The sequence below is a fragment of the Medicago truncatula genome, chromosome 2 (genome assembly GCF_003473485.1).
Source record: "Medicago truncatula cultivar Jemalong A17 chromosome 2, MtrunA17r5.0-ANR, whole genome shotgun sequence".
NCBI lineage: Eukaryota > Viridiplantae > Streptophyta > Magnoliopsida > Fabales > Fabaceae > Medicago > Medicago truncatula.
The window spans coordinates 10,022,737-10,044,371 of record NC_053043.1 but is presented as its reverse complement, the minus strand read 5'-3'; the positions used below and the strand labels follow the sequence as shown (position 1 = coordinate 10,044,371).

General features: G+C 32.2%; 2 protein-coding genes across 2 annotated transcripts; one reads left to right on the top strand and one right to left on the bottom strand.

Annotated features, from left to right (window-relative positions):
* Positions 1-3,244: 3,244 nt before the first annotated feature.
* On the bottom strand, positions 3,245-7,703 carry LOC11410760 (farnesyl pyrophosphate synthase 1). The gene is made up of 12 exons (XM_003594279.4): positions 7,448-7,703; positions 6,616-6,640; positions 6,246-6,361; positions 6,038-6,124; positions 5,833-5,949; positions 5,663-5,751; positions 5,118-5,169; positions 4,602-4,697; positions 4,388-4,432; positions 4,219-4,308; positions 4,057-4,128; positions 3,245-3,691 (listed from the first exon to the last, which is right to left on the bottom strand). Exons 1-12 carry the CDS (start codon positions 7,556-7,558, stop codon positions 3,563-3,565), a joined length of 1,029 nt encoding a protein of 342 aa, XP_003594327.1. The 5' UTR covers positions 7,559-7,703; the 3' UTR covers positions 3,245-3,562.
* A 9,900-nt stretch (positions 7,704-17,603) lies between these two features.
* On the top strand, positions 17,604-21,405 carry LOC11410757 (phosphoglycolate phosphatase 2). Its single transcript, XM_003594274.4, has 11 exons — positions 17,604-17,821; positions 17,896-17,963; positions 18,412-18,504; positions 18,594-18,665; positions 18,968-19,039; positions 19,632-19,691; positions 19,777-19,829; positions 20,501-20,598; positions 20,696-20,795; positions 20,902-21,005; positions 21,114-21,405. The coding sequence occupies exons 1-11, from the start codon at positions 17,734-17,736 to the stop codon at positions 21,212-21,214; spliced, it is 909 nt and encodes a 302-aa protein (XP_003594322.1). The 5' UTR covers positions 17,604-17,733; the 3' UTR covers positions 21,215-21,405.
* Positions 21,406-21,635: the final 230 nt, after the last annotated feature.

Sequence of the window (21,635 nt, the reverse complement as noted above, 5' to 3'; positions counted from 1 at the left end):
AAGGGCAGATTTGGAAATAAGAGAAAATAAGTAGGTTAAAGATTTATATAAAAGGGGAGAGTTAGAATTAGAAAAGAAGGATTAAGTGAAACCTGTTTTTGGAGAAAAATGGAAAAAACCAAGAGAAGAGAGAAGTCAGAGAAGAGAAGAATCTTATGAGAAGAGGAACAATCTTGTAGAGTCCGATCATCTAATTTAAGGTAAGGGTTGGACTAACTTTCTCTAATTCTAAGTTGTATAATTCTGAAATTGAGTTTAGCATGTTGTAGGTTGTAGTTATGGGAATTTGGGAATTAGGTTTTGAAGTTGTAATTGGTTGTTAATAGAGTAGACAATCCGCTGAATTTGTGTAGAATTGATGTTCAGATCATAAGTTATTTTTAGTGCAGTGTTTTATATGGTTTTGAGTGCCTTAACATGTATAGAAATGGTTAGACAAGTTTTTGGATCAAATTTGGGCATAGGGAAGTTAAAATTAGGATTTTGGGGTGAAAAGTGGGTTTTTTCCGAGTTGCCCTCTGACAGCACGTCATGTTTCATGTTCTTGCGTCTTTTTCACACGTTTCTGTTTTGAATTGGCCTTTAGTGTAAACATGAAAGTTGTAGATAATTGAGTTAGTTTTCCAGTGGCTTTGGTTTGACGTGAAAATGATTTTTGGTTCTTGAGATATGATGAAAATACTCCAAGGAGGTCTTAGTGAAATCTTATGAAAATTCAGCATAACCGTTTCTAAGTTAATCCAAAACTTAAGGAATAATTTCAAACCTCAAAACTAGAAGTACTATGAGTTCAACTAGGGTGTTTAAGAGTATTTAACCTATGTTGTGATGGATCTAATTTGGTTTGACGTGAATATCTTTGTTGGATAATTTGAAATTACATATGTTATGTGAATGTTGTTGTTGAATAATTTGAGTTACATATATATATGTGGAAAATGTATGGTATAGAAAATAATGTTGTTATACCATTCAAGTTGTTATTATTAATGATGCTATGTTGTAAAGTTGTTGTATGTTGTTGTCTCTGCTGTATTGATTATTAAATCATTAAGTTACATATGTTGGTCAAATTGTTAAAGTTGTAAGATGTTGATCCAAATTATTGGAGTCATATGAGATGTCTAAGTTGTTTAAGTTGTAAGATGTTGATCCAAATTATTGAAGTCATATAAGATGTCTAAGTTGTTTAAGTTGTAAGACGTTGAGTCCATGCATACCCATTTAAGTTGAGGGCTTGATGCCCTGGAATGTATATTTATACATATTATGTTGAGGGCTTGATGCCCTGTAAGTTGAGGGCTTGATGCCCTGTGAGCCTATTTACGCTCAATACGTTGGGGGCTTGATGCTCTGGTTGGTACCACATGCATGATTAAGAAGTTGAAGTTGCATATGTTGAGTTCAAGTTGTAGAAGTCGCATTGTCGTTGTCGTTAAATTGTCAATTGTCAATGAGTTGTTAATAAAGAACTAAGTGAAGTATTAATATTTATTAATCGTGGTTGTTTATATTATTATGAGATGAAGATTATGTTGTGTTGTTTATATTATCATGAGAAGATGATTATGTTGTGTTGTCTATATTATTAGGAGATGATGATTATGTTGTGTCGTTTATGTTATAAGATGATGTTTATGATGTGATGATTTATGATGTTATATGATGATGATTATGATTTGATTATTATGCGCTAAGTGATGATGTATATAATGCGATGAATATGAAGTTAATAATGATTAGAAGTTGATTGAGTTATTAATGAAATATTATAAGAAGATTTAATGTTATTAATTGATGAAGTTTAAGTTGTTAAATGTTTTTGATGAATTATATGCTTATTATTATTGAATGTGAAATATCACCCCTTCTACTTGGAAATGTTGCTCTTCGTATGAGTAACTTACAGGTGATCGAGCTTAAGTTGTTGTAGTTGCTATCGTGAGTGGTTTCCTCCTCACATGTGTCTTTAGGTGCTCTGATACGTATCGGGGTGGGACTTTGTTGCATGCTTTTCTATTCCTTACGTATTGCTTATGATTTTACATGATTATGTTTTAGATTGGATTTTATGAGACATTATGATGAGGCCTTTGTGCCAAAGACTATTTAGATGTTGAAATAAATTCCGCTGCAAAGCATTGAATATTTTGTTATTGAATTTTGATGGATAATTAGTTAATTATTCCGTTTATGATTTTTAAGAAAAGAAGTGTAGCATTCCGTTTATGTGAAAAACTCTGATTATTTTTATGAAATTTTTATGTTGGGAAAACAAGGTGTTACAAGATCCATTTAGACATTTTATTAAAGGTCTCTATTGGAGTGGTTGGGTACCTATTAGGTACTGTTATTAAAAAAAATATAAAAAAATAATGTGTCTATGTAGATCCTATTTAAGACCTCAAAATGAAGGATCTCCATTGTAGATGCTCTTACAACAATAAAAATTGTTGATCCCACTTCAAAAAATGCTGATACACTTAACTGTTCGGTAACGAACTATACTTAACTGTCGTTTTACCAACTGCAGTTGGCTCAGATATACTTAAGTGCAGTTCCTGCTTAGTGATAACTGTTCATGTGTTTTATCTGAGCAGGAAATAATGAGGTTTGACTAAAGGCTAATTGGGATTACCTATTCAGGCCTCATTTCCAGCAAGTAATAACTGATAAAAGACACCGTAGTAATTGTACAATGATTTAAAGAAAAATATTGTTCCAAATCACAATTATGTGCATTGCATGGGTTACAAATTACATTAACATCCTTAGAATGTGATTATTTTTTGTTTGACAATGGTAGCAATATTATGAAATATGCAGAATCTCATAGCTACAAAACCTGGAATTCAGAAAATAACAGGCATTACAGTGTTCGCTACGAGGGGAATGAAATCATATGAACCACTTCCTGATTTAGAAGTTAGCCGTACGGACTATGTTTCCAATAGTAGGTTGACTTTGGTATTTAATCCATTTTTCTAAAAACATTTGATGTGGTGCGTTGCCTTTGCCCTTCAAACCCCAAAAGTTGGATGACATTCTCTTGATAAAACACATGAACAATTATCAGCAGTAAGCAGGAACTGCACGAGCCAACTGCAGTTCTTTACCCGAGCGGCAGTTAGCTAGCTACAGTTGAAGGTAAAATGGTATTTTCCAAGTGTGTGATAGCAAATTCTTAAGCGGGAACAACAATTTATAGCACAGTTATATTAGTATTGACCAATAGAGAGGATAATTATGATGATAATTTCTTCCCTTTATTTCCACTATCCAATTTTCTTTTTGTTTCTTTCACAGGCAAAACCATGGTCTATGTCTGAACTAGAAAAAACTAACAACAAAAATCCAAATATTCCAGAAAGAAAAGTTATTAAGAATAAAAACCAGTATCACAAGACAGTTTACAAAATAAAGCACAACAAGATTAATCACCCCCTAAAAAGGAGATGGTAAGAAATTTGTTTTTGAAGAATTCAGCTCCACGCAGAAAACAGGACTCTAGCTAGCTCCTGTTGCATCTTCAAACAATGTTGGTCTGTCTTACAAGGGAAATTTACTTTTGCCTCTTGTAAATTTTAGCCAAGAAGGATTTCAATACTGCTTGAACTGCATTGCTGGGATGAGCTTCAATAGAGGTTACAAGCTTCTCATAGCTCGTACTCTCATACTCCTCAAATACACCCTATACAATCACAATTCGAATAAATCAGTCAAAGAAAATCAACAACATTATGATATGTAAATATCTTAATACAATGTGGAGGATTGATTTTCCCAATAAACTAATAGTTAAAAACTAATACTCCCTCAGCTGTCGTTCAAGGTTTGTTGCACAGAAATTAAGAAAAACAGTAAATAATTGATTGACTCAAATAATTTTATCAAAATCTACTTGTAATTTATCTGATTATGTAAGATTAATGAATTGGTACATGACATTTTAAAATTGTGGAGAATGAAATTGGAAAAGATAGTCAATTTGATTTTTTTTTTCCTTCTAAAATGACAGTTATTAAGAAATGGACAGAATATAAACGAAGAACAAACCTCGAGATTAAGCTCATTGTAAAGGGTTTTGACTATAGCAACATTTGCTGGATCTGGCTTCCCATAGTTCTCCTGTTCACCACAAAAAGTCATTCCAGTTTAATCATGGCAGAAAGAAAGAAAAAAGGGAAAGAATGGGGAAATGATAAGATGCACACTTACATGTAAAACCTTCTTTTGTTCTTCATTGCAAAGTTCCAGTGCTTTCACAACTACCCAAGAGCACTTAAAGTCTTCAATATCTGTGCCTATCTGGTTTCATAAAGAACTAAAATGAGATCAAAAAAGAAAATTATGTTTCCAGTATCCATGCATGATCCAGTGTACTCACCTTTCCAATTGTTTCAGGATCACCAAAGCAATCCAAATAATCATCCTGAATGAGAACAAAAAGATAGGTTAAACTACATTTTTAAAGAATATTTCCAGCTGATAGCGACTGACATAGAGAGAGAGAGAGAGAGAGAGAGAGAGAGAGAGAGAGAGAGAGAGAGAGAGAGAGAGAATTCTAGAGTGTGAATGGTCAACTGAATGACAAAAAGTACCTGAACTTGAAAATATGTTCCCATCTCAACAAGAATGTTCTTCACATCAACATGGTTATCCAAATTTTCACCAGCCATTAGCAATGCACATGCAACCTGTGTAAATAGAAGATACATATACAAAGATAAATAACATAAAACAGGTTATATGTTCCACTATGAAAGGATTTTTCAAAATGAAACAGATAGAAAATAAAAAATAAGTAATTTCTTTTAAGTTAAGGGATTAAAGGAGTTGAGGAGTTAAAGGTTGAGGGTTCGATTCCTGGCAAAGGAGAAAAATGGTAACGTATAACAATTACTAACATACTAAGATGAAAGGAAAAGATGTGACTTCGAAATGAAGAACACATTACATGTATTTCATCTTCTGTTTTTCTTGCTGCAAAAAAATACTATATTCTAGTAGTGTGAAATACAGTGTGACTGAAGAATCATTTCTCATCAGTATCTCAATGAAAAACGACAAGAAACCGAAATAAGGAAAACAACAAAAAAGTACGATATAACACTTACTGGAAGGTAAAATGAATAATAGGCAGTCTTGTACTGAACAATACGCCGGTGCCTGCAGAAGATGTTCATAGCTAGTTATTAATGCTTTTCAACACAGAAAGAGAATTGGACAAGAACTGAATTGAAGTGTATAAAATTGCATTGAAGCTTAACACATTGCTAGCTAGCTAGAAGAGAACAAAGGTATCAACCGAATTTCACATCATACGCATTGCACGCACAAAAGAATTTTACATTGTTCTTTCAGGAAATTTCAAGAAGCACTAAAAAAAAAATTGTTTTAAGATAGCAGAGTAACAAGGAATTCCTCAATTTATACCATAAAGATTGCCAAGTATGTATCTAACAGAAAAAACAACTATCTCTCTTTTGACACTGATGGATGTCATATAAAACTGTTATCAGGTAGACTAGTTTTTTCTTTTTGCTTGGTTCCAATACTAACAATAACATAAAAGCCAACATTTTACGTTTATCTAAAAAAGAGGTTCATCAACATAAGTTCTACACAATTGTTTTCCTATTTTTTATTTTTTTGTACTCACAGTGATAAGGTGTATTTGGACAGGTCTTTTTCTCCTTCCAGTGTGGTGATCAAATCGATCATCTGTCCTGCAGCAGTTTGAAACTCAACCTAAAAGAAAATTAACACGGTCAATTTTTAGCTTATAAGCAAGATGAATCCACATAATTCAAACACTGAAATTTGTACTACCTCATTGAACAAATCAAGAAGTTCAACATAATACGGCTTTCCCTTGAAGTGTTTCCTAAGGATACGCGGAATATGGTTTCTTAGTAGAACTCCATCATTCGCAGCAATCATTCCAACCTACATCATAGAATAATTAAAGGTGAATATCTTACCCCTACAACAACAAAAATAATATCATGATACTACATGTTTTTTTTTTCCAAACCTTGGGTACTCTATACCAGCATGGCTGACCACGACGTGTATGGGAGTTATCCATAATGTCGTCAAGAACAAGAAAATATGCCTGAAGCTGCAAAATTCATCAACAGAGGATTATAAGATTCCTCAATGCCACCACAAAAAATTTGTGAAATGATGGGAATTAGTTCAATCATACAAACTAGAAAAGCAAGAGCCTTCAATTGCCATACCCATTCAATACACCAACCAAGAGCGCTAGCTTGGAAAATTTCGTCATCATTCAATGCCTGTCCTTCTTTTAACAATCGGTAGCTGTCAATAACTGACAGTCCACGGTTCAGCTTTCCTGCCATGGTTAAAATACATCTTTATATCAATATACTTCATATATTTCAAAAATGCATCCTAAATTTTGTCATCATTGTTTTGATTTATAGTGACTTTTGCGAAATCATGGTGTGACCGTAATTTTGGCAAAAACTACAGTTCAGAGTTTAAACAAAATCATAGTGTCACCAGGATTTCGTCAAATTCGCCGTCAATCAAAACATATGTAAGTTACTCGTTAGAAACTAAAAAGAATAAAAACTCAATTCCTACCTCCAGGCACATTGTAGTCCAGCATCTGCAATAAATAACGAGAACAAGACACAATAAGTGAGATATCAAAATACATTTGTATGTTTCAATGAAATGGAGGACAAATGTATACATAAGATAAATCAGGGTATCATGCTCTAATTTTCATGAAAACCTAAAAGGGCATAAAAAGTACAGAACCATTTGCAAGTTTCCACAACAAACAAAAATCTATTCTTAGAACATATTGCAAGTACAAAGGGATGGAACTAACTCAAATATTCCATAATAAACAAAATCATTCATTGATCACAGCAAATTATGTCATAGATACTTTTCAAAGATTGATCATATACTTGTAGGATCATCATAAACTTGAAACTTTAAAATCATCTTTACATAGTAAAAATGAAATTTCACACACATACAAGCTACAAAATATAAAACCATTAAATTCCTCAATTTCCTTCCTTGAACATACACACCTCTAACTATATAGCATCACAACAACAATCATGAATCAATACATTGTCACATATTCAAATGCTTCAACAAAATTGGCTGACCACCTTTAGTGGGGCCTCCCCTCGCAATCCTATTTTCTCTTAATTCGAGACTTAAGGGATCCGAGTCCAGTTCCACTCAGAAAAACATAACATTGGCACACTTAAATTTAATCAAAACAATTCATCAACTTTCTCATCAAAATAAAAAAGTTAACAAATTTGAAACACCCAAAACATAGCCATTACAAAAACAAGCTAAAAAATAAAATAAAATAAAAGTTTTAATATTTAAAATTTGATAATTGAATTAGAATGAAAAATTATGAGAGAGATGAAAGGAAGGGTACCCTATCAACCCATTGACGAGAATCCTCAGACCACTCGAAAGCAGGGTCATGGAGAAGCTCAGATTTGAGAACAGAGTAGACATTCAAGAATGTGGACTTGAGATCTGCCATTGATGGAAATGAGAGAGAAAGAAAGAGGGTGGAAAGAAATAGTTTTGTTTTGTTTTTTGCTTCCTAAAATTGTATTATTATTGGGAGAATAAATAGAGGAATGGAAGAGAAAGAGAGATGCTGCACAGCCGGTAGTGTGGCTGGCGTGGGGAGAAGAAGCCAAAGACAATAAATTATTTTCCATAAATTGATAAATTTCGCATTTTTGAATTTTATTTACTTTTTTAGTCAAAAAAAAAAATAGATTATTATGTACTAGCGGACACACGTGTCCGTCTTATCGTTCTTTTTATTGCGTTAACGCGTCTAAATTATCAATAATATTTTTTAAAAATTTTGGAACATGTATTATGTATGTACCAAAGTTGTCAGTTTTTATTGACCGATAGTTAATAACGAGTTGCGTTACTTTGACGCACAATTTCCAATTCTTATCTTTAAAGCAAAAAATACAATTTAGAATTCTTTTTTTATAATTAAGATCAAAAGGTATGAAGATTTTTTGCTTATAGTCAAGATCTTAGTATATATGTATTATATGTATGTACCAAAACCGTCAATTGTTATTGACCGATAATTAATAATGAGTTGCGTTACTTTGACGCACAATTTTCAATACTTATCTTTAAAGCAAAAAATACAATTTAGATTTTTTTTTATAATTAAGATAAAAAATATGAAGATTTTTTGCTTTTAGTCAAGATCGGGGTATATATGTATTATGTATATACCAAAACTGTCAATTTTTATTGACCGATAATTATAACGAGTTGTGTTATTTTGACGCACAATTTTCAACACCGTATCTTTAAAGCGAAAAATACAATTTAAAATTCAAAAAAAATCTATATACAATGTATATATCCTTATTCGTGTCTAAAGAGATAAACATGTATTATGAAGGGAGAATGAGAGAGTGATTAAAAGAAAATGGTTATTTTTACAAATAAACAGGATATAGTTTCCAGATAGGATTGCAATGAGCGATAAAGTTATCCTTCAAGAAATTTTACACTGTTGCATTATCAGAGTTAGATTTAGACACATGACATCTGATTCAACTGAAAGAGACCTCTAAGAGCATTCACGACCACATACATGACATCTGATTCAACTGAAAGAGACCTCTAAGAGCATTCACAACCACAATAGAGATACTCACTTGTGGGTGTCTAAGTGGTTCGCACTTGTACATAATACTCATTTATAATTTTTTTTTTAATATTAGTATCTAATAAACATTCAATCAAGTGGTCCTACCAATAACTATTTATCACTACATTTGAGCAAGTGGTCCCATCATCCCATGTATTGAAAAAAAAAAAAAAATCCTTCGCATGTTAGTAAGTATTGTTTTGGTTTATCAACAAATTGTATAAACCAATGAGACCTCATTTTAATTCGATCCGTTCTTGATGACCTCTTGTCATTACGTAATTGTATATGTAATTTTATCATATTTTGAAGTTTACAATGCAACTTAAGCAGCATGAAAAGCAGAAAAACTGAAGAAAGTGCAAAGAAGGAAAACGTGTCACGATTTGGTGAAAACGTAACACGATTTGGCAAAGCAAAAACATGATCTCGACATTATGTAAAACGTGTCAAGATGGCAAAAACGTGACACAATTTCATGAAATCCTAATTCAGCTGTTTGTTATACAAGGTGAACACGTGTCACGATTTACTTGAAATGTGACATGATTTTGGGCGAATTTCTGAGCCTATTTAAGCTGAAGACAAGGGTTACGAATTCTGGAGAGAGAAAGTGTGATTTGCAGACCTAGAGACTGAAGAACGGGCAATTTCCTCCATTCTTTACAAGTTTATGTATATTTTAATTCTTTCATTGATTATGTTATATGTAAACTCAATTATGAGTAGCTAAATCTCTTAGAGATTAGGTCTGAGATGATTCTTTGTAACCCTAATCTCTTAATGCTTTTTATATCCTGATCAAATATAAACATGATTTAGTGAGAATGAATGACTACTGACCATAGCTTCCTACTTAGACCTAATTGAATTGTTCAAATAAACATGGTTAGTCTAGGAATGGATAATCATTTATTTGTGATGTTAAGTTAACGTTCATAAAACCTTCAAAGATTATTAGACCACCTAAGGAATTAAGGGCTGTAGTTTGAGAAGAGGGTCCTAACTCAAGGGTTTGATTATGACTATTTTGTTAACTATCGTGAAACTAGAAAATAATTCATAAGAATAGGTGCAATATACCAATTAGGGGAACATAGATGATTCAAAAGACTTGATCTCATCTCTCTCTTATTCTTTAAAACCAATCTTTATTTTATGTTAGTTACTTTTATGTAATCAAACCAATCAACTGCCTAGAGCAAAACAAAATAACTTTTATACATCCTAAATAATAACACTATTGAATTATTGAAGTTAACATAGTCCTTGTGGGAACGATCTTATTTTATTACTTCGATAGTAATTGGTGCACTTGCCTAAATTGTCTATTAGTTCTTAAAGTTGAAAAGTTTCTAAATCAAGCTTAATGACAACAATGTTTGCGAAAGTGTGATAAGTAAGAGTTTTAACATAATCGAGAAAGTTGTGTCGGAATTAGACATTGGTAACTAATCGTTGAATGGTTCCTTTTAATCAATTGTATATTTTCGATGCTTCAAACATAACTCCACCTATTCTTTATCGTACATTTCATTTTTGGAAAACGACGCGAAATCCATCTTATCAATCAACTTCTAATGCAAAGTAAAATATCTAATTGATTCGATGATATATGACCAGATAGTTGAATATGAATATAAACTCATGCCATATGTTTATCAATTAGCATACATACATGATTTAAACAAGGTCCCTTAAACAGTCGATGTCTCTCACTTGTTAAGTCAAAATATCGTTTGCGGATTACATGTTGGCACAAACATTAAGAACGTATTTAAACCAAAAGATTATATTGAATGCATAGAACATATACAACTAGCCAAATTAAGAGTAATACCTTAAAATCATTCCTACTTACATTTAATCTCTAACTCAGAGAGTTTAGTTACGCATTATGTGAGTAACTAACAAAGAAGAGATGAATTGTGTTGGTGAAACACCGAGAAGCTTTAATCCAAGCTCCAAAGCTTCCTAATGGTGAAACTCAGCTTCTCTCTCTTCCTCTCTCTATTTCTTACTTGGAAACCAAAACGTATGCCTAAAATTCTAATTACAAGCCTGTTTACATAAATAAAGTGTTTGTTCATTGGGTGAAATCATGCTCGCCCAGTGAATCGAGCTTTCTTCACTTTGAGGGAAGTCGGTTGGTCCGTGTCAATCATTAAATTGGCATAATTCGATGGGCGAATTGTTGCTCGCCTAACGAAGGTGCTCTAACTACTTTGCTTTGTCGTAGTCTTGGCAAGAACATATAAAAAGTAAGGGTTATGCTAACGGTGCAAGGAAACTAAAAATAACATGTTGATATTGAAATCAACAATTTTGACTTTTAAAAAGTTAAATTCATAATTTTTCACCATTTCTCAATATATTTTTTCTATTTTAATTCTTTTAATCAATGTCCTAATAGGCACTCGTTAGCATTTCCCAAAAAGTAATAGGAAAAAAAATAGTAGTAACATTCAGACCTATAATTATAATAACATATGTATTTCCATAAAAATGGGAGTTTTCTCATTAGATAACTTGTAAAACAAGTTAATAAGTGATGTTGAATATAAACTAAAATTGATACTTATCAATCCCACTTAAGATGGAGTGTTTATTGAGACCTTGTTCGCATTAGACACTCAATTTTTTTTCACCCAATGAAGATGGTCTTAACCTTTCATTCATGTGCTTTTACATGTTAACGACGATTTGTGGTTATTACAATTAGGATCTTGCTAACAAGTGTCCTAATAACATTGTTTAAGGAATTCATAAAAAGAATGTTTGTCTTGAAAATACAAGTTACACTCTTCTAAAAATCATAACTACACATTTATAATGTAAAAGTTATTATTACTTTTGTATGCTAGCCTTTTCTTTACGATTAATGATATAATGTTTTTTTTGTGATGTCCGGAGTTCGAACCCCGAATCTTGCATATATTACGTATTGTTCATATCAACTGAGTTAAACTCACGATGACTAGGAATATAATGTTTGATCAACAATATATGATGTTTGAAAATATTAAAAAGTATATTGGTAGCCGAATCAAATTAAAAGCCTTCATTTGTGGATTTTTTTTTTTTTGAAGGATTCAATTGTGGACTTTTTTAAAATTTTTAATTTATGGTCAAATATTATGGACTTGTGTAATTATAAGTTTCTAATTTCATGTACGGCAGTTTTCAGCATGTTCAGCGTGCTCACAAGTGAAGGAATAAAAAACAGAAAGTATTTTGGTGTACTTGTTTTGTCTTTACTACAATTGCCCAATCAGAAATGTTGTTGCACATATTTAATTGGTTATGTGAAACGTGTCAGTTTCCAATTGGATGGTTAGTTCCCACTTTTGGAACATGAGATTCGCCAACGCTGGCCTCGTTGTTCTTGCAATCCACGAGGATGTGCATTGCTGCATTTATATATAGTTTTTTTTGTAAGATGAGGTGAAGTTCAAAGTATATTTATGAAGATATCTATAGAACATCACGAAAAAAAATCCTCACTTTGGTTACACAAGTCCACAATTTTATAGATGAATCAACTTTTTATGAATATATTCAAGTAGGGCTAGCAATGAACCGAGTCAATTCAATAATAATTCGAAACTTAATTCGACAATTAACTCGTTGAACTGGGTTCATGAACCAAATGAGCTGAACTTAAGTTAAAAATTAAGTTCGTTAGATAAATGAGCTGAACTTGAGTTGTATATAGTCTGACTCGATTGGTTCATGAGCTAACTCGATAATATATGCATTAGTTTGATAAATATTAATAGAGTACAATCTTAGATATCAAGAATTTATTAATTAACAATAATTGTAATAAAAGATAGAAAGAAAAGAAGCTAATAACAAGTCGTGAGGGCTTTCAACCAAACATATGTGTCATGTGTGCTAAGATTTAGTCCCACATTGAGGAGATTAACAACATTAGACAAGAGGAGGAGATATAAAATAGACGTGCATGTATGTTTACTAACTGCTCTACAGTAGTAATAAGCAAGTGCTACTACTTTTTACCTGAAGACCAACGTGGTCAAAGGTTTTATTTTAGTTGAATTTTTTGTCTTTCTAAAATAAAAAATTAAATGTACAAGATATACATTTTTGACAAAACAAAAAAAACTTTTGAATTATGGCACTCGAACAAACAAGTTGAACTTAACGAACCGAACTGAGTTGTTCGTGAATATTAAATAAGCTGAACTCGAGTTAAAAAAAAAGTTTGTATCGAACTCGAGTTACGAGTCGAGCTCAGACAAGTTCGTCTCGACTCATTTCCAGCCCTATATTCAGGGATAGACCTAAACTTTTGATATTAGTGGTTTGGACGTGTCATTTTTACCAATGTGTCACAGATTCGATTCCTTGCAACCATTTTTATGTTAATAATTTTATTTAATTATATGAAGGAAAAAAATTGGGTAATAATATGATGTGGTTATGTCTTATGGTGGGTTCGTCCTTATATTGAACCTTCTTGACACATTTATATAATTTTGAAGAGTTTTGCGTTTCCAAATAAATGGAAATTATAATCCAATGAGTGGTTCTGATTAAATCATGTTAATGATGTTGACCAAATAGTGAAGTTAAGATGAATCATGCGGTTATGGTCGGCTTAACACCGTAGAATGAGAGGGGACCATTTTATTTTCTTTTGAAGGAATGAGAGGGTGACCATTATCAGATGAATCTTTTAACATTTATTTCTTGGTCTAAGAAAAGCTGAATACCGTCTTTTATTAATTTAAAATATGTGTGGTTCACGTGGTGTGTTTATTTTATATTTCTATCTAAGTACACTATGATCTGCTTAAAAAAAAAATGATCCTAGTAGATGAATAAGTTATTCACAAAATCCACAGTAGCACCCCCTTTTTTTTTACAAATAATTCCAAATAGCTTACTATAAAAGAAATTGAAGTTATTGTTCAATTTTAAAATATTGACATTGTGAATTTTTTTCTAGCTTGAATTTCAATAACTTCATGTTTAGTTTGAAAATATCACGCAACAATCAATTACTTCAAACTTCCCTAAAAAAAATCAATTATTTCAAACTTTCTCTAAAAATAATCAATTACTTCAAACAGAATGGATACGCGCATCATATTATACAACATGATTGTTGAAGATGAACGTACTATATATAGTGGAGTCTTTGATTATTTTTATGATCACCTAGACAATGATCCAACTGCACCACTAGATGATTCTAATAATGATTTTCAATAGTTCTTGCGTAGAAAATGTAACGACCCAATTTTAAAATTTTATTTATTTAATTGCTTTATTAATTATTTAATTGTTTGGCATGTTATATTTATTGGTTAATTGGATTTTAGAGAAATTAAGGGTATTTTAGTACTTTTGGATATGGAGAGTTATTTAAAGGAAATGGTAGTAACTTGGGGTAATTAATAGGATAGTTGTGTATGAGTAATAGTGAAGGTTTTAATGAAGTAATTGTGTAGTAACATCTTGTGAGAGATAGAAAGTTACTAAGTATGTGTGGGTGTTGTTTGTATGCAACTTAAGTGGTGAATTCATGGTTTAAAAGTGATATGAGATGTTTTTGAGTTTTTGGAAAAATAGTTGCGATTCTTGAATTCAAAGATGAAATCAATGTTTTGATGTGTTTTAAATAGTCTTTTTAAGTGTATTAACTATGAGTGAAGTTTATACAACGGTTTTAGGACAATTGGGATCAAAATTGAGATTTTAGGGAGGTTTTGGGAGGTTTCTCGAGAGGAAAATTCATTTCTCGGCTTCCCAGGAACAGGGAGCTTGCTGGACAAGCAGATGTTGTGCCATGGCAAGCCGTGCGTTCCGGCCTTTTGGAGATGTTTCCAGACATCCCTGAGTGTTCCTTATGTGATGTTTTGATGAATTAAACTTATCTAATCATGTTTGTTTGAAATTGAATGAGTTATCTCAATTTGAAATGAATTTTGATTAAGAGTATGGACATGAACTTGAGATAAAACGAAGTAATGTTTTCTTAAATGGAATGATTATGCTATACTTGAACTATTGTGATAATGAATATAGAAGAAGCATGTAGGGTTGACAAGGATGTTTATGATTGTGAAAATGAGATTTTTGTGAAAATAGACGAACTTTGGCGAAGTGATGAATTATGACATGAATGCATGATAGCTTGTAAATGATTTATGCTCATGATAATAAGATGAATAAGGATTGAATTAGTGATTGATATGCATATGAGGTATTTATTAACTTGGTTAAAATGCTTAATCGTCTTTAAATATGAATTATGTTAAATGAATGAATGTTGTTTCTTTATGTGACAAATGCTTGATGATGATTATGGTGTTGATGATTTTGGTGAAGATGGTTTATCGATGATAATAAATTCATGATGGTGTGTATGTGTTTATGTGTAAAAATGATGATGAATACATATTTATAAAGTGGTGAAGTTTATGATGATGTTTTGTGTGAACGTATGCATTTGGTGAATCATATGTTCATGCATTCTTAAGTCTTGGTGTTAGGATATTTCAATAACCAAGTGGTGATTTTATGATAATTTTATCCGATGGGATATGTCAATATCCAGTGGAGATGGAGATCAATCGGTAAAATCACTCTGACATCCAAAAATGGTACCGCATGCATATAAAGTCATGTCTAGAATATTTCATGAATGGAGTCTATGTGGAATATATCTTACTTGATTTTGGTGAGTGATGTGAATTAGATGAATTATATGTATTATGCGGATTATGTGCTTCATGTGAATGCAAACGGAGACGAGTATATGATTATATTTCCTAAATGATGATATTGGTGTAATTTGATGATTATGATAAATGGAGAATGATGTAAGAAACTCTTGTGTGATTAATGTTGTTGATTTATGCAAGTATGCATGGACGGACCCAAGAATTTTAAGTAGTGTGGGCCACACATATAATTTTGCAAATTTTTTTTGAGGGATGCTAAAATAAAATATGTATGTGTGTAAATATACATCGTAATTGTTCTCTACGGTTTTTACTTATGTGTTGATTTAGTAAAAATAAAGTATTATTAATTTTGATTTTTTGTGTGTGTAGAAAGACGGAGTGAAAATATTTACTTAAAAACTCACACGCATAAGTGAGAATTTCGAATTCGAACTCGGATCATGCCATCTAATCTAACAATAATTAATTGGATAAATTTATTTTATAATTTATGATGTAGGCTTTAATAACTTAGTTAAATTTGATTATCATTCCCTCTTTTTGTTTCATAATATATATATATATATATATATATATATATATATATATACCCTTGTATTATTTAATAACTTAAGTATTATTTTTCTTTATTTTTTTTCTAAAGTAATGAGGGCTTAGACCCACATACCTTGTACGTGGGGTCGTCCCTGTGTATATGTGATATTTGAAATCTTGTTATACTATACTTGAATTCATAGTTTCTTAATGTTGAATGTAAACTTATCCTCAAGTGACTTTGTTGCATCACCATTGTAAAATTGTGTAGACGTGCAGGTAGAGGATGCTTGAGACGACGTGAGTTCCATAGTTTAGCTTGAGGCTTCCTCATTTTCTTTGCTTTTGGATTATAGTCTAGGCTCTAATTAGAATCTTTGGGAGTTATCTTAGTTTGATGTATCCTGAGATCGGATTATGATGTTGAGATCTTGAGATTAATTTTGAAGATATTGTTTATTCTGTTGCGAAACTTTGATGAAAATATATTATGTATCTTTTGAGTTTTAATGACGTAGCATCTTGATCTCAATATAAATTAATCGTTGAATTTATAGTAAATATTATTGGTGGAGTTTAAGGGTGTTACATAAAACTCAATGTTCACGCTAAACAAATTCATTGACACCTTCAACAAGACTTGGTAGAACATATATGAGAACATTTTGGACATGAGAATATTCACAACTAAAAATTATTTTAAACATTCATTATGTTTTGTGCTAGTAGTTTATTTTAACGTTTATGGATTTTTTATTGTATTTTCTTATAACTTATTTGTGTCAAGTAATACGTTATTTAATGTATTTTCATTTGATTTTTTTTTTAATGTTTTAATTCATTTTGAGTATATTGTGAGATACATTTTATATATTAATGTAAAACATAATTTGGAGTATATTGTAAGATTAGTGGGACTATTTTAAGTTTTGGAAGAGGGTATGAATATTTAAAAAATAACTTAATGAACTTGTGTAATTTAACCATAAAAAAATAAAAGTTTAAATAAGTCTTTCGTCCCTGCAAATATTGGTCATTTGAATTTTGGTCCATGAAGTTACTAATCCTTTCAATCTGCCACTACAAATATTAATCATTTGAAAAATGGTCATAATTACATCTGATTAGTAACTTCAAAGATAAAAATTCAAATGACCTATATTTGCAGGGACGAAAAACCAATTTAAGCCAACAACTTCATCCAGTCATCACTTGCGACATGGGCACCACGTCGCTAATGACAGCCCACCTCAGCAAAAAAAAACTAATTAGACCAAAAGTCAACTGATTAATATTTGCAGTGGCTGATTGGAAGCATTAGCAACTTCATTGACGAAAATTCAAATGATCTATATTTGCAGGGACGAAAACCTATTTAAGCCAAAAATAAACTGAAAGATGTATTTTGATGGTTTTGTGGTGGCATTTAACATGGGAAAGATCAATCCTTTCCCACCATAAGAAAGTTAATTTCATCCATCAGATTTAGTAAAGAACACAATCTTATCATACACTAAATTTTATGATAAAATTGTGTTCTTAAAAATCTGATGGATGAAATTAACTTTCATGTGGGAAACGGTCAACCACACGTCATAGTGAATAACCAAGGAACCCAATGTAGTAAAGACTAAAGTGACATACACGTACTTACTAGGCAAATGTTACAAGGATCCGGTAAAAAGTAAGGTAGCGTAGAAGCACGTACGCAGTGTTTCCTTGTGATTGATTGGATTGGAAGTGGAAGATACTGATACACCTGCTTTGATGAGTTCGTTGCAGTCGCAGGCACTTTCAGTTGAGAATTTCAAAGATGTATTAGATTCTGTCGAAGCTTTTCTCTTCGATTGCGATGGTATAAATAAATAATACTTTCAATCTCTTTCTTTCTTTATTCCTTCATTTACTTACCTCTGCTTTATTATTTAGGTGTGATTTGGAAGGGTGATCAACTTATTGATGCCGCTTCTCAAACTCTTGACATGCTTCGCCACAAGGTAACTAACCAATGCAATTCCTTATATTTCAAATTTATTCCAACTGAAAACGAGTTCAAGATAAAGTGGTTTATATTTCAATGTCAAAATGAGTTGAAATATAATTTCAGTGTGAAAATCAATTTCTAGGTAAACTTCTTATTTCTACTCCAGAGCAGCAGAACATGTCAAAATCAATTTACACCTCTGAAATCAATTAAAGTTTTGATGAATGAACTTCTTCTCATTGATTTCCATGGATGAACTAAATTGATTGACCTTATTCTAATTCAAGGAACTAATTTGATATTTAGTAAATTTGACGACTAGATTGCTTGAGTTTTACAATTTACGGAACTGAAATGTGGATTTAGTCATTCCATATTACAAGTTCCACTATTTTTTCTTCCATTTTTTTTTAAAAATTAAATGCTTCTGTGCGAATATTAATCCCCAAGTTCATTGTTAGGGGAAGAAGTTAGTGTTTGTCACTAATAATTCTTGGAAGTCTAGGAGTCAATACGCTGAGAAGTTCAAATCCTTAGGAATTTCTGTTTCCCCGGTTTGTTTCGCTTCTCATTCTGTTTCAATTTCATGTTTTCACAATTCTCTCGTGCTTGCAATAATTTTTCTTTTTTACTTACACTATAGGATGAGATATTCTCCTCGTCATTTGCAGCTGCTATGTACTTGAAGGTCAACAATTTCCCTACCCAAAACAAGGTTCTTGCTTTGCTTACTCCATTGCCTTGACTTGTTTCATTTTTTCTGTTACCAACTATAATTACTAGTTACTTGCTAATTGAGGATGGTGCATGGCTTGGTTGGTTTAAATCAAATCGTCACTGCTTAACAATAATACAAAATGTGATATTTTTATTTGGTATTGAAAGTGAAATATATGATAGAAATATTTCCTTCTATCAATTAGGACTCCTAGTTTTCAGTTTCCTTCTGGATTTTTGAGGTGAAGATCAGTCATCTACATGTGTTTAGATTTCACTAGTGTACTACCCAATGTTCAGGTTTATGTGATTGGTGGGGACGGTATATTGGATGAGTTGCAGCTTGCGGGTTTCACAGCTTTTGGTGGTCCTGTAAGTTCTCCCTATTTACGAGTTATAACCAATGAAATGAAGCACTAACACAAACACTGACACCGGACACGACACTAACACGTCGAGACCAGTAATAATTTGACAAAATAAATTATTTGAACGTAATGACATGTGTCCGTGCCGGACACCGACACATGTCAGACACCGGACATGCCTTTGATCAGAGGCGTCGGTGCTACAGAGATTATAACCCATCTGGGCCATCTCCAATTCTTTTCCTCATTGAAACTGAAGAACACAGTTTCTGCAGGGAAATTTAAGAGGCATGCATGCATGCATGCATTGTGGTTCTACCAGTTTAATTTTTCTGCTTAAGTTGTATTTTGCTCATAACTTCTGTTGTTTGTATGATTAATTTTTTACCTTCGTTGAATAGGACCTAATTAGGGGTAAGCGGCTTGTACTTTTGAATTTCTTGTTAGAAAAGAAACCCTTGCGCTAGCAGTTTGACTCAAGTAATCATAGAGTCTATTAGGCTACATTAAGGGAAATACATGCTTTAAACAATGCACAAATAGGAGTGAGGTTCACAAGATTGTAAAATTCTCTCTGAAGCATTCAATAATTGCAGGGAGATGCGGATAAAACAATAGACTGGAAGCAGAACGGCTTTTTTGAACATGATAAGAGTGTAATGTAACACCTTGCCCATTGTTACTTTGAGTAACTTCGTTGAGATCACTGCTTGAAGTTAACTGACGAGTTCACTTCTGCAGGTTGGAGCTGTAGTGGTTGGTATAGATCCAAAAATTAACTATTACAAGCTGCAGTAAGAAAATATTTTCTGTTCTTTTCTAGAGCACTTTATCTTCTGCTTCTTTTGTCTCAAAATATTTAGTCTAGAACCCTCAATGACTTATATTTGTAAATATATGGAGTCCCCCAAGAGTATTGATACTAACAGAACTATATACCGGTTGCTAGTATAACCTGAAGCATCCACATCACATATTCTTTTGGTCAAACTGACTCATCTTGAACTTTAAATGATCGTAATTTGGCTTCACCAGTCCCTTGCAATTTTAAAACTTCTCTCAAATGTTTGTTTACATCAATGATTTGTAATGGGTTGATCTGTGCGCCTTTGAAATAAGTTCACAACACTGCAAAATGTTATAGCGAACAAATCGCGCTTTCAGAATATTAATAATGTATTAAAGCATTTTTTTAAACAGTTAAATGAACCCAAAGCAGAAGAGTTTTTCTTAAAGTAGTTGACTTCGAAAGGAGTATACTGTAGGTGAATATATAGGTAGGTTTTTCTTTTCATCAAAATCATATAATTGTTCATTGCAGCATCCTCTTAAATTCTGATTATACAAAAATACCGTTCCTCTTAAATTCTTTACAAAAATACTGTTTTAAGAATTCAGTTCACAATTATGTAATCACTTGCCTTTAGTTATTTCATACGTTGATATCTCAAATTTCATCCAACAGGTATGGAACCCTTTGCATACGCGAAAACCCAGGATGCCTTTTCATTGCAACCAACCGTGATGCAGTTGGGCATATGACTCCTTCCCAAGAATGGCCTGGTCCTCTATTAAATCCCATTTTATTCTTATTTGGTGGCGATTTAATATGAAACTTGATTGTATGTACTAATAATAATGATTAAAAGTTGGTTTTCAGGAGCCGGGTGTATGGTTGCAGCCATGTGTGGATCAACCCAGAAGGAACCTGTTGTAGTGGGGAAACCATCAACCTTTATGATGGACTTTTTACTTGAGAAGTAAGAAAAGTTAAATTCTTAAATTTGTTGGTTTTGTCCACAGGGACTTGTTTCATTTTACTTTATATTTTTCTCTTCTCAGAACATAACACTCTATGTCAAGCAGGTTCAATCTAAGTTGCTCCAAGATGTGTATGGTGGGTGATAGACTAGATACTGATATATTGTTCGGACAAAATGCTGGCTGCAAAACTCTTCTAGTACTTTCAGGTAATGAGACTTGTATTTTTCTGATTCATAAATAGACCTAACCCAACATACTACTTAAGACAGAACACATTCATGACATGTTGTGATTGCTTTTATTTGTGCAAACAGGTTGCACAACTCAATCAGATCTTCAAGACCCTTCAAATAATATTCAGCCAGATTTTTATGCAAGCAAAATTTCTGATATGCTTGATTTATTGGGTGCATAAATTGCTTTTCCCCAATTTAGACATTCCTTTCAGCTCATTGAAACTATAGAATAATGCCTCCCACATTGATACAATTTATTCTAGTGGTTGGCACCTTGGTATATGCCTTTGTAGGGGTGTGCATAGTTCATAACCAAACCAAACTGGAACCATATTTATGAAATCATGTTTTAAGCAATACTGTTACCATATGGGTTTCTTTCCCTCATTATTTAACTAATGTGCTAATTGTGATTTAAGCAATACTTTTACCATAATTCACATTGCTTTGATGATTTTGGCTTTAATCTCAATGTGCCATCTTATTCTACAAGAAATTGCTCCACTTAAAAGGGATGGCTGAAAGGAACAAGTCAAAAAAAAATTGGTAACTGTGACTCTGAGACTTAAGAATATAATTTATTAGTGGAAGTGGAATTTA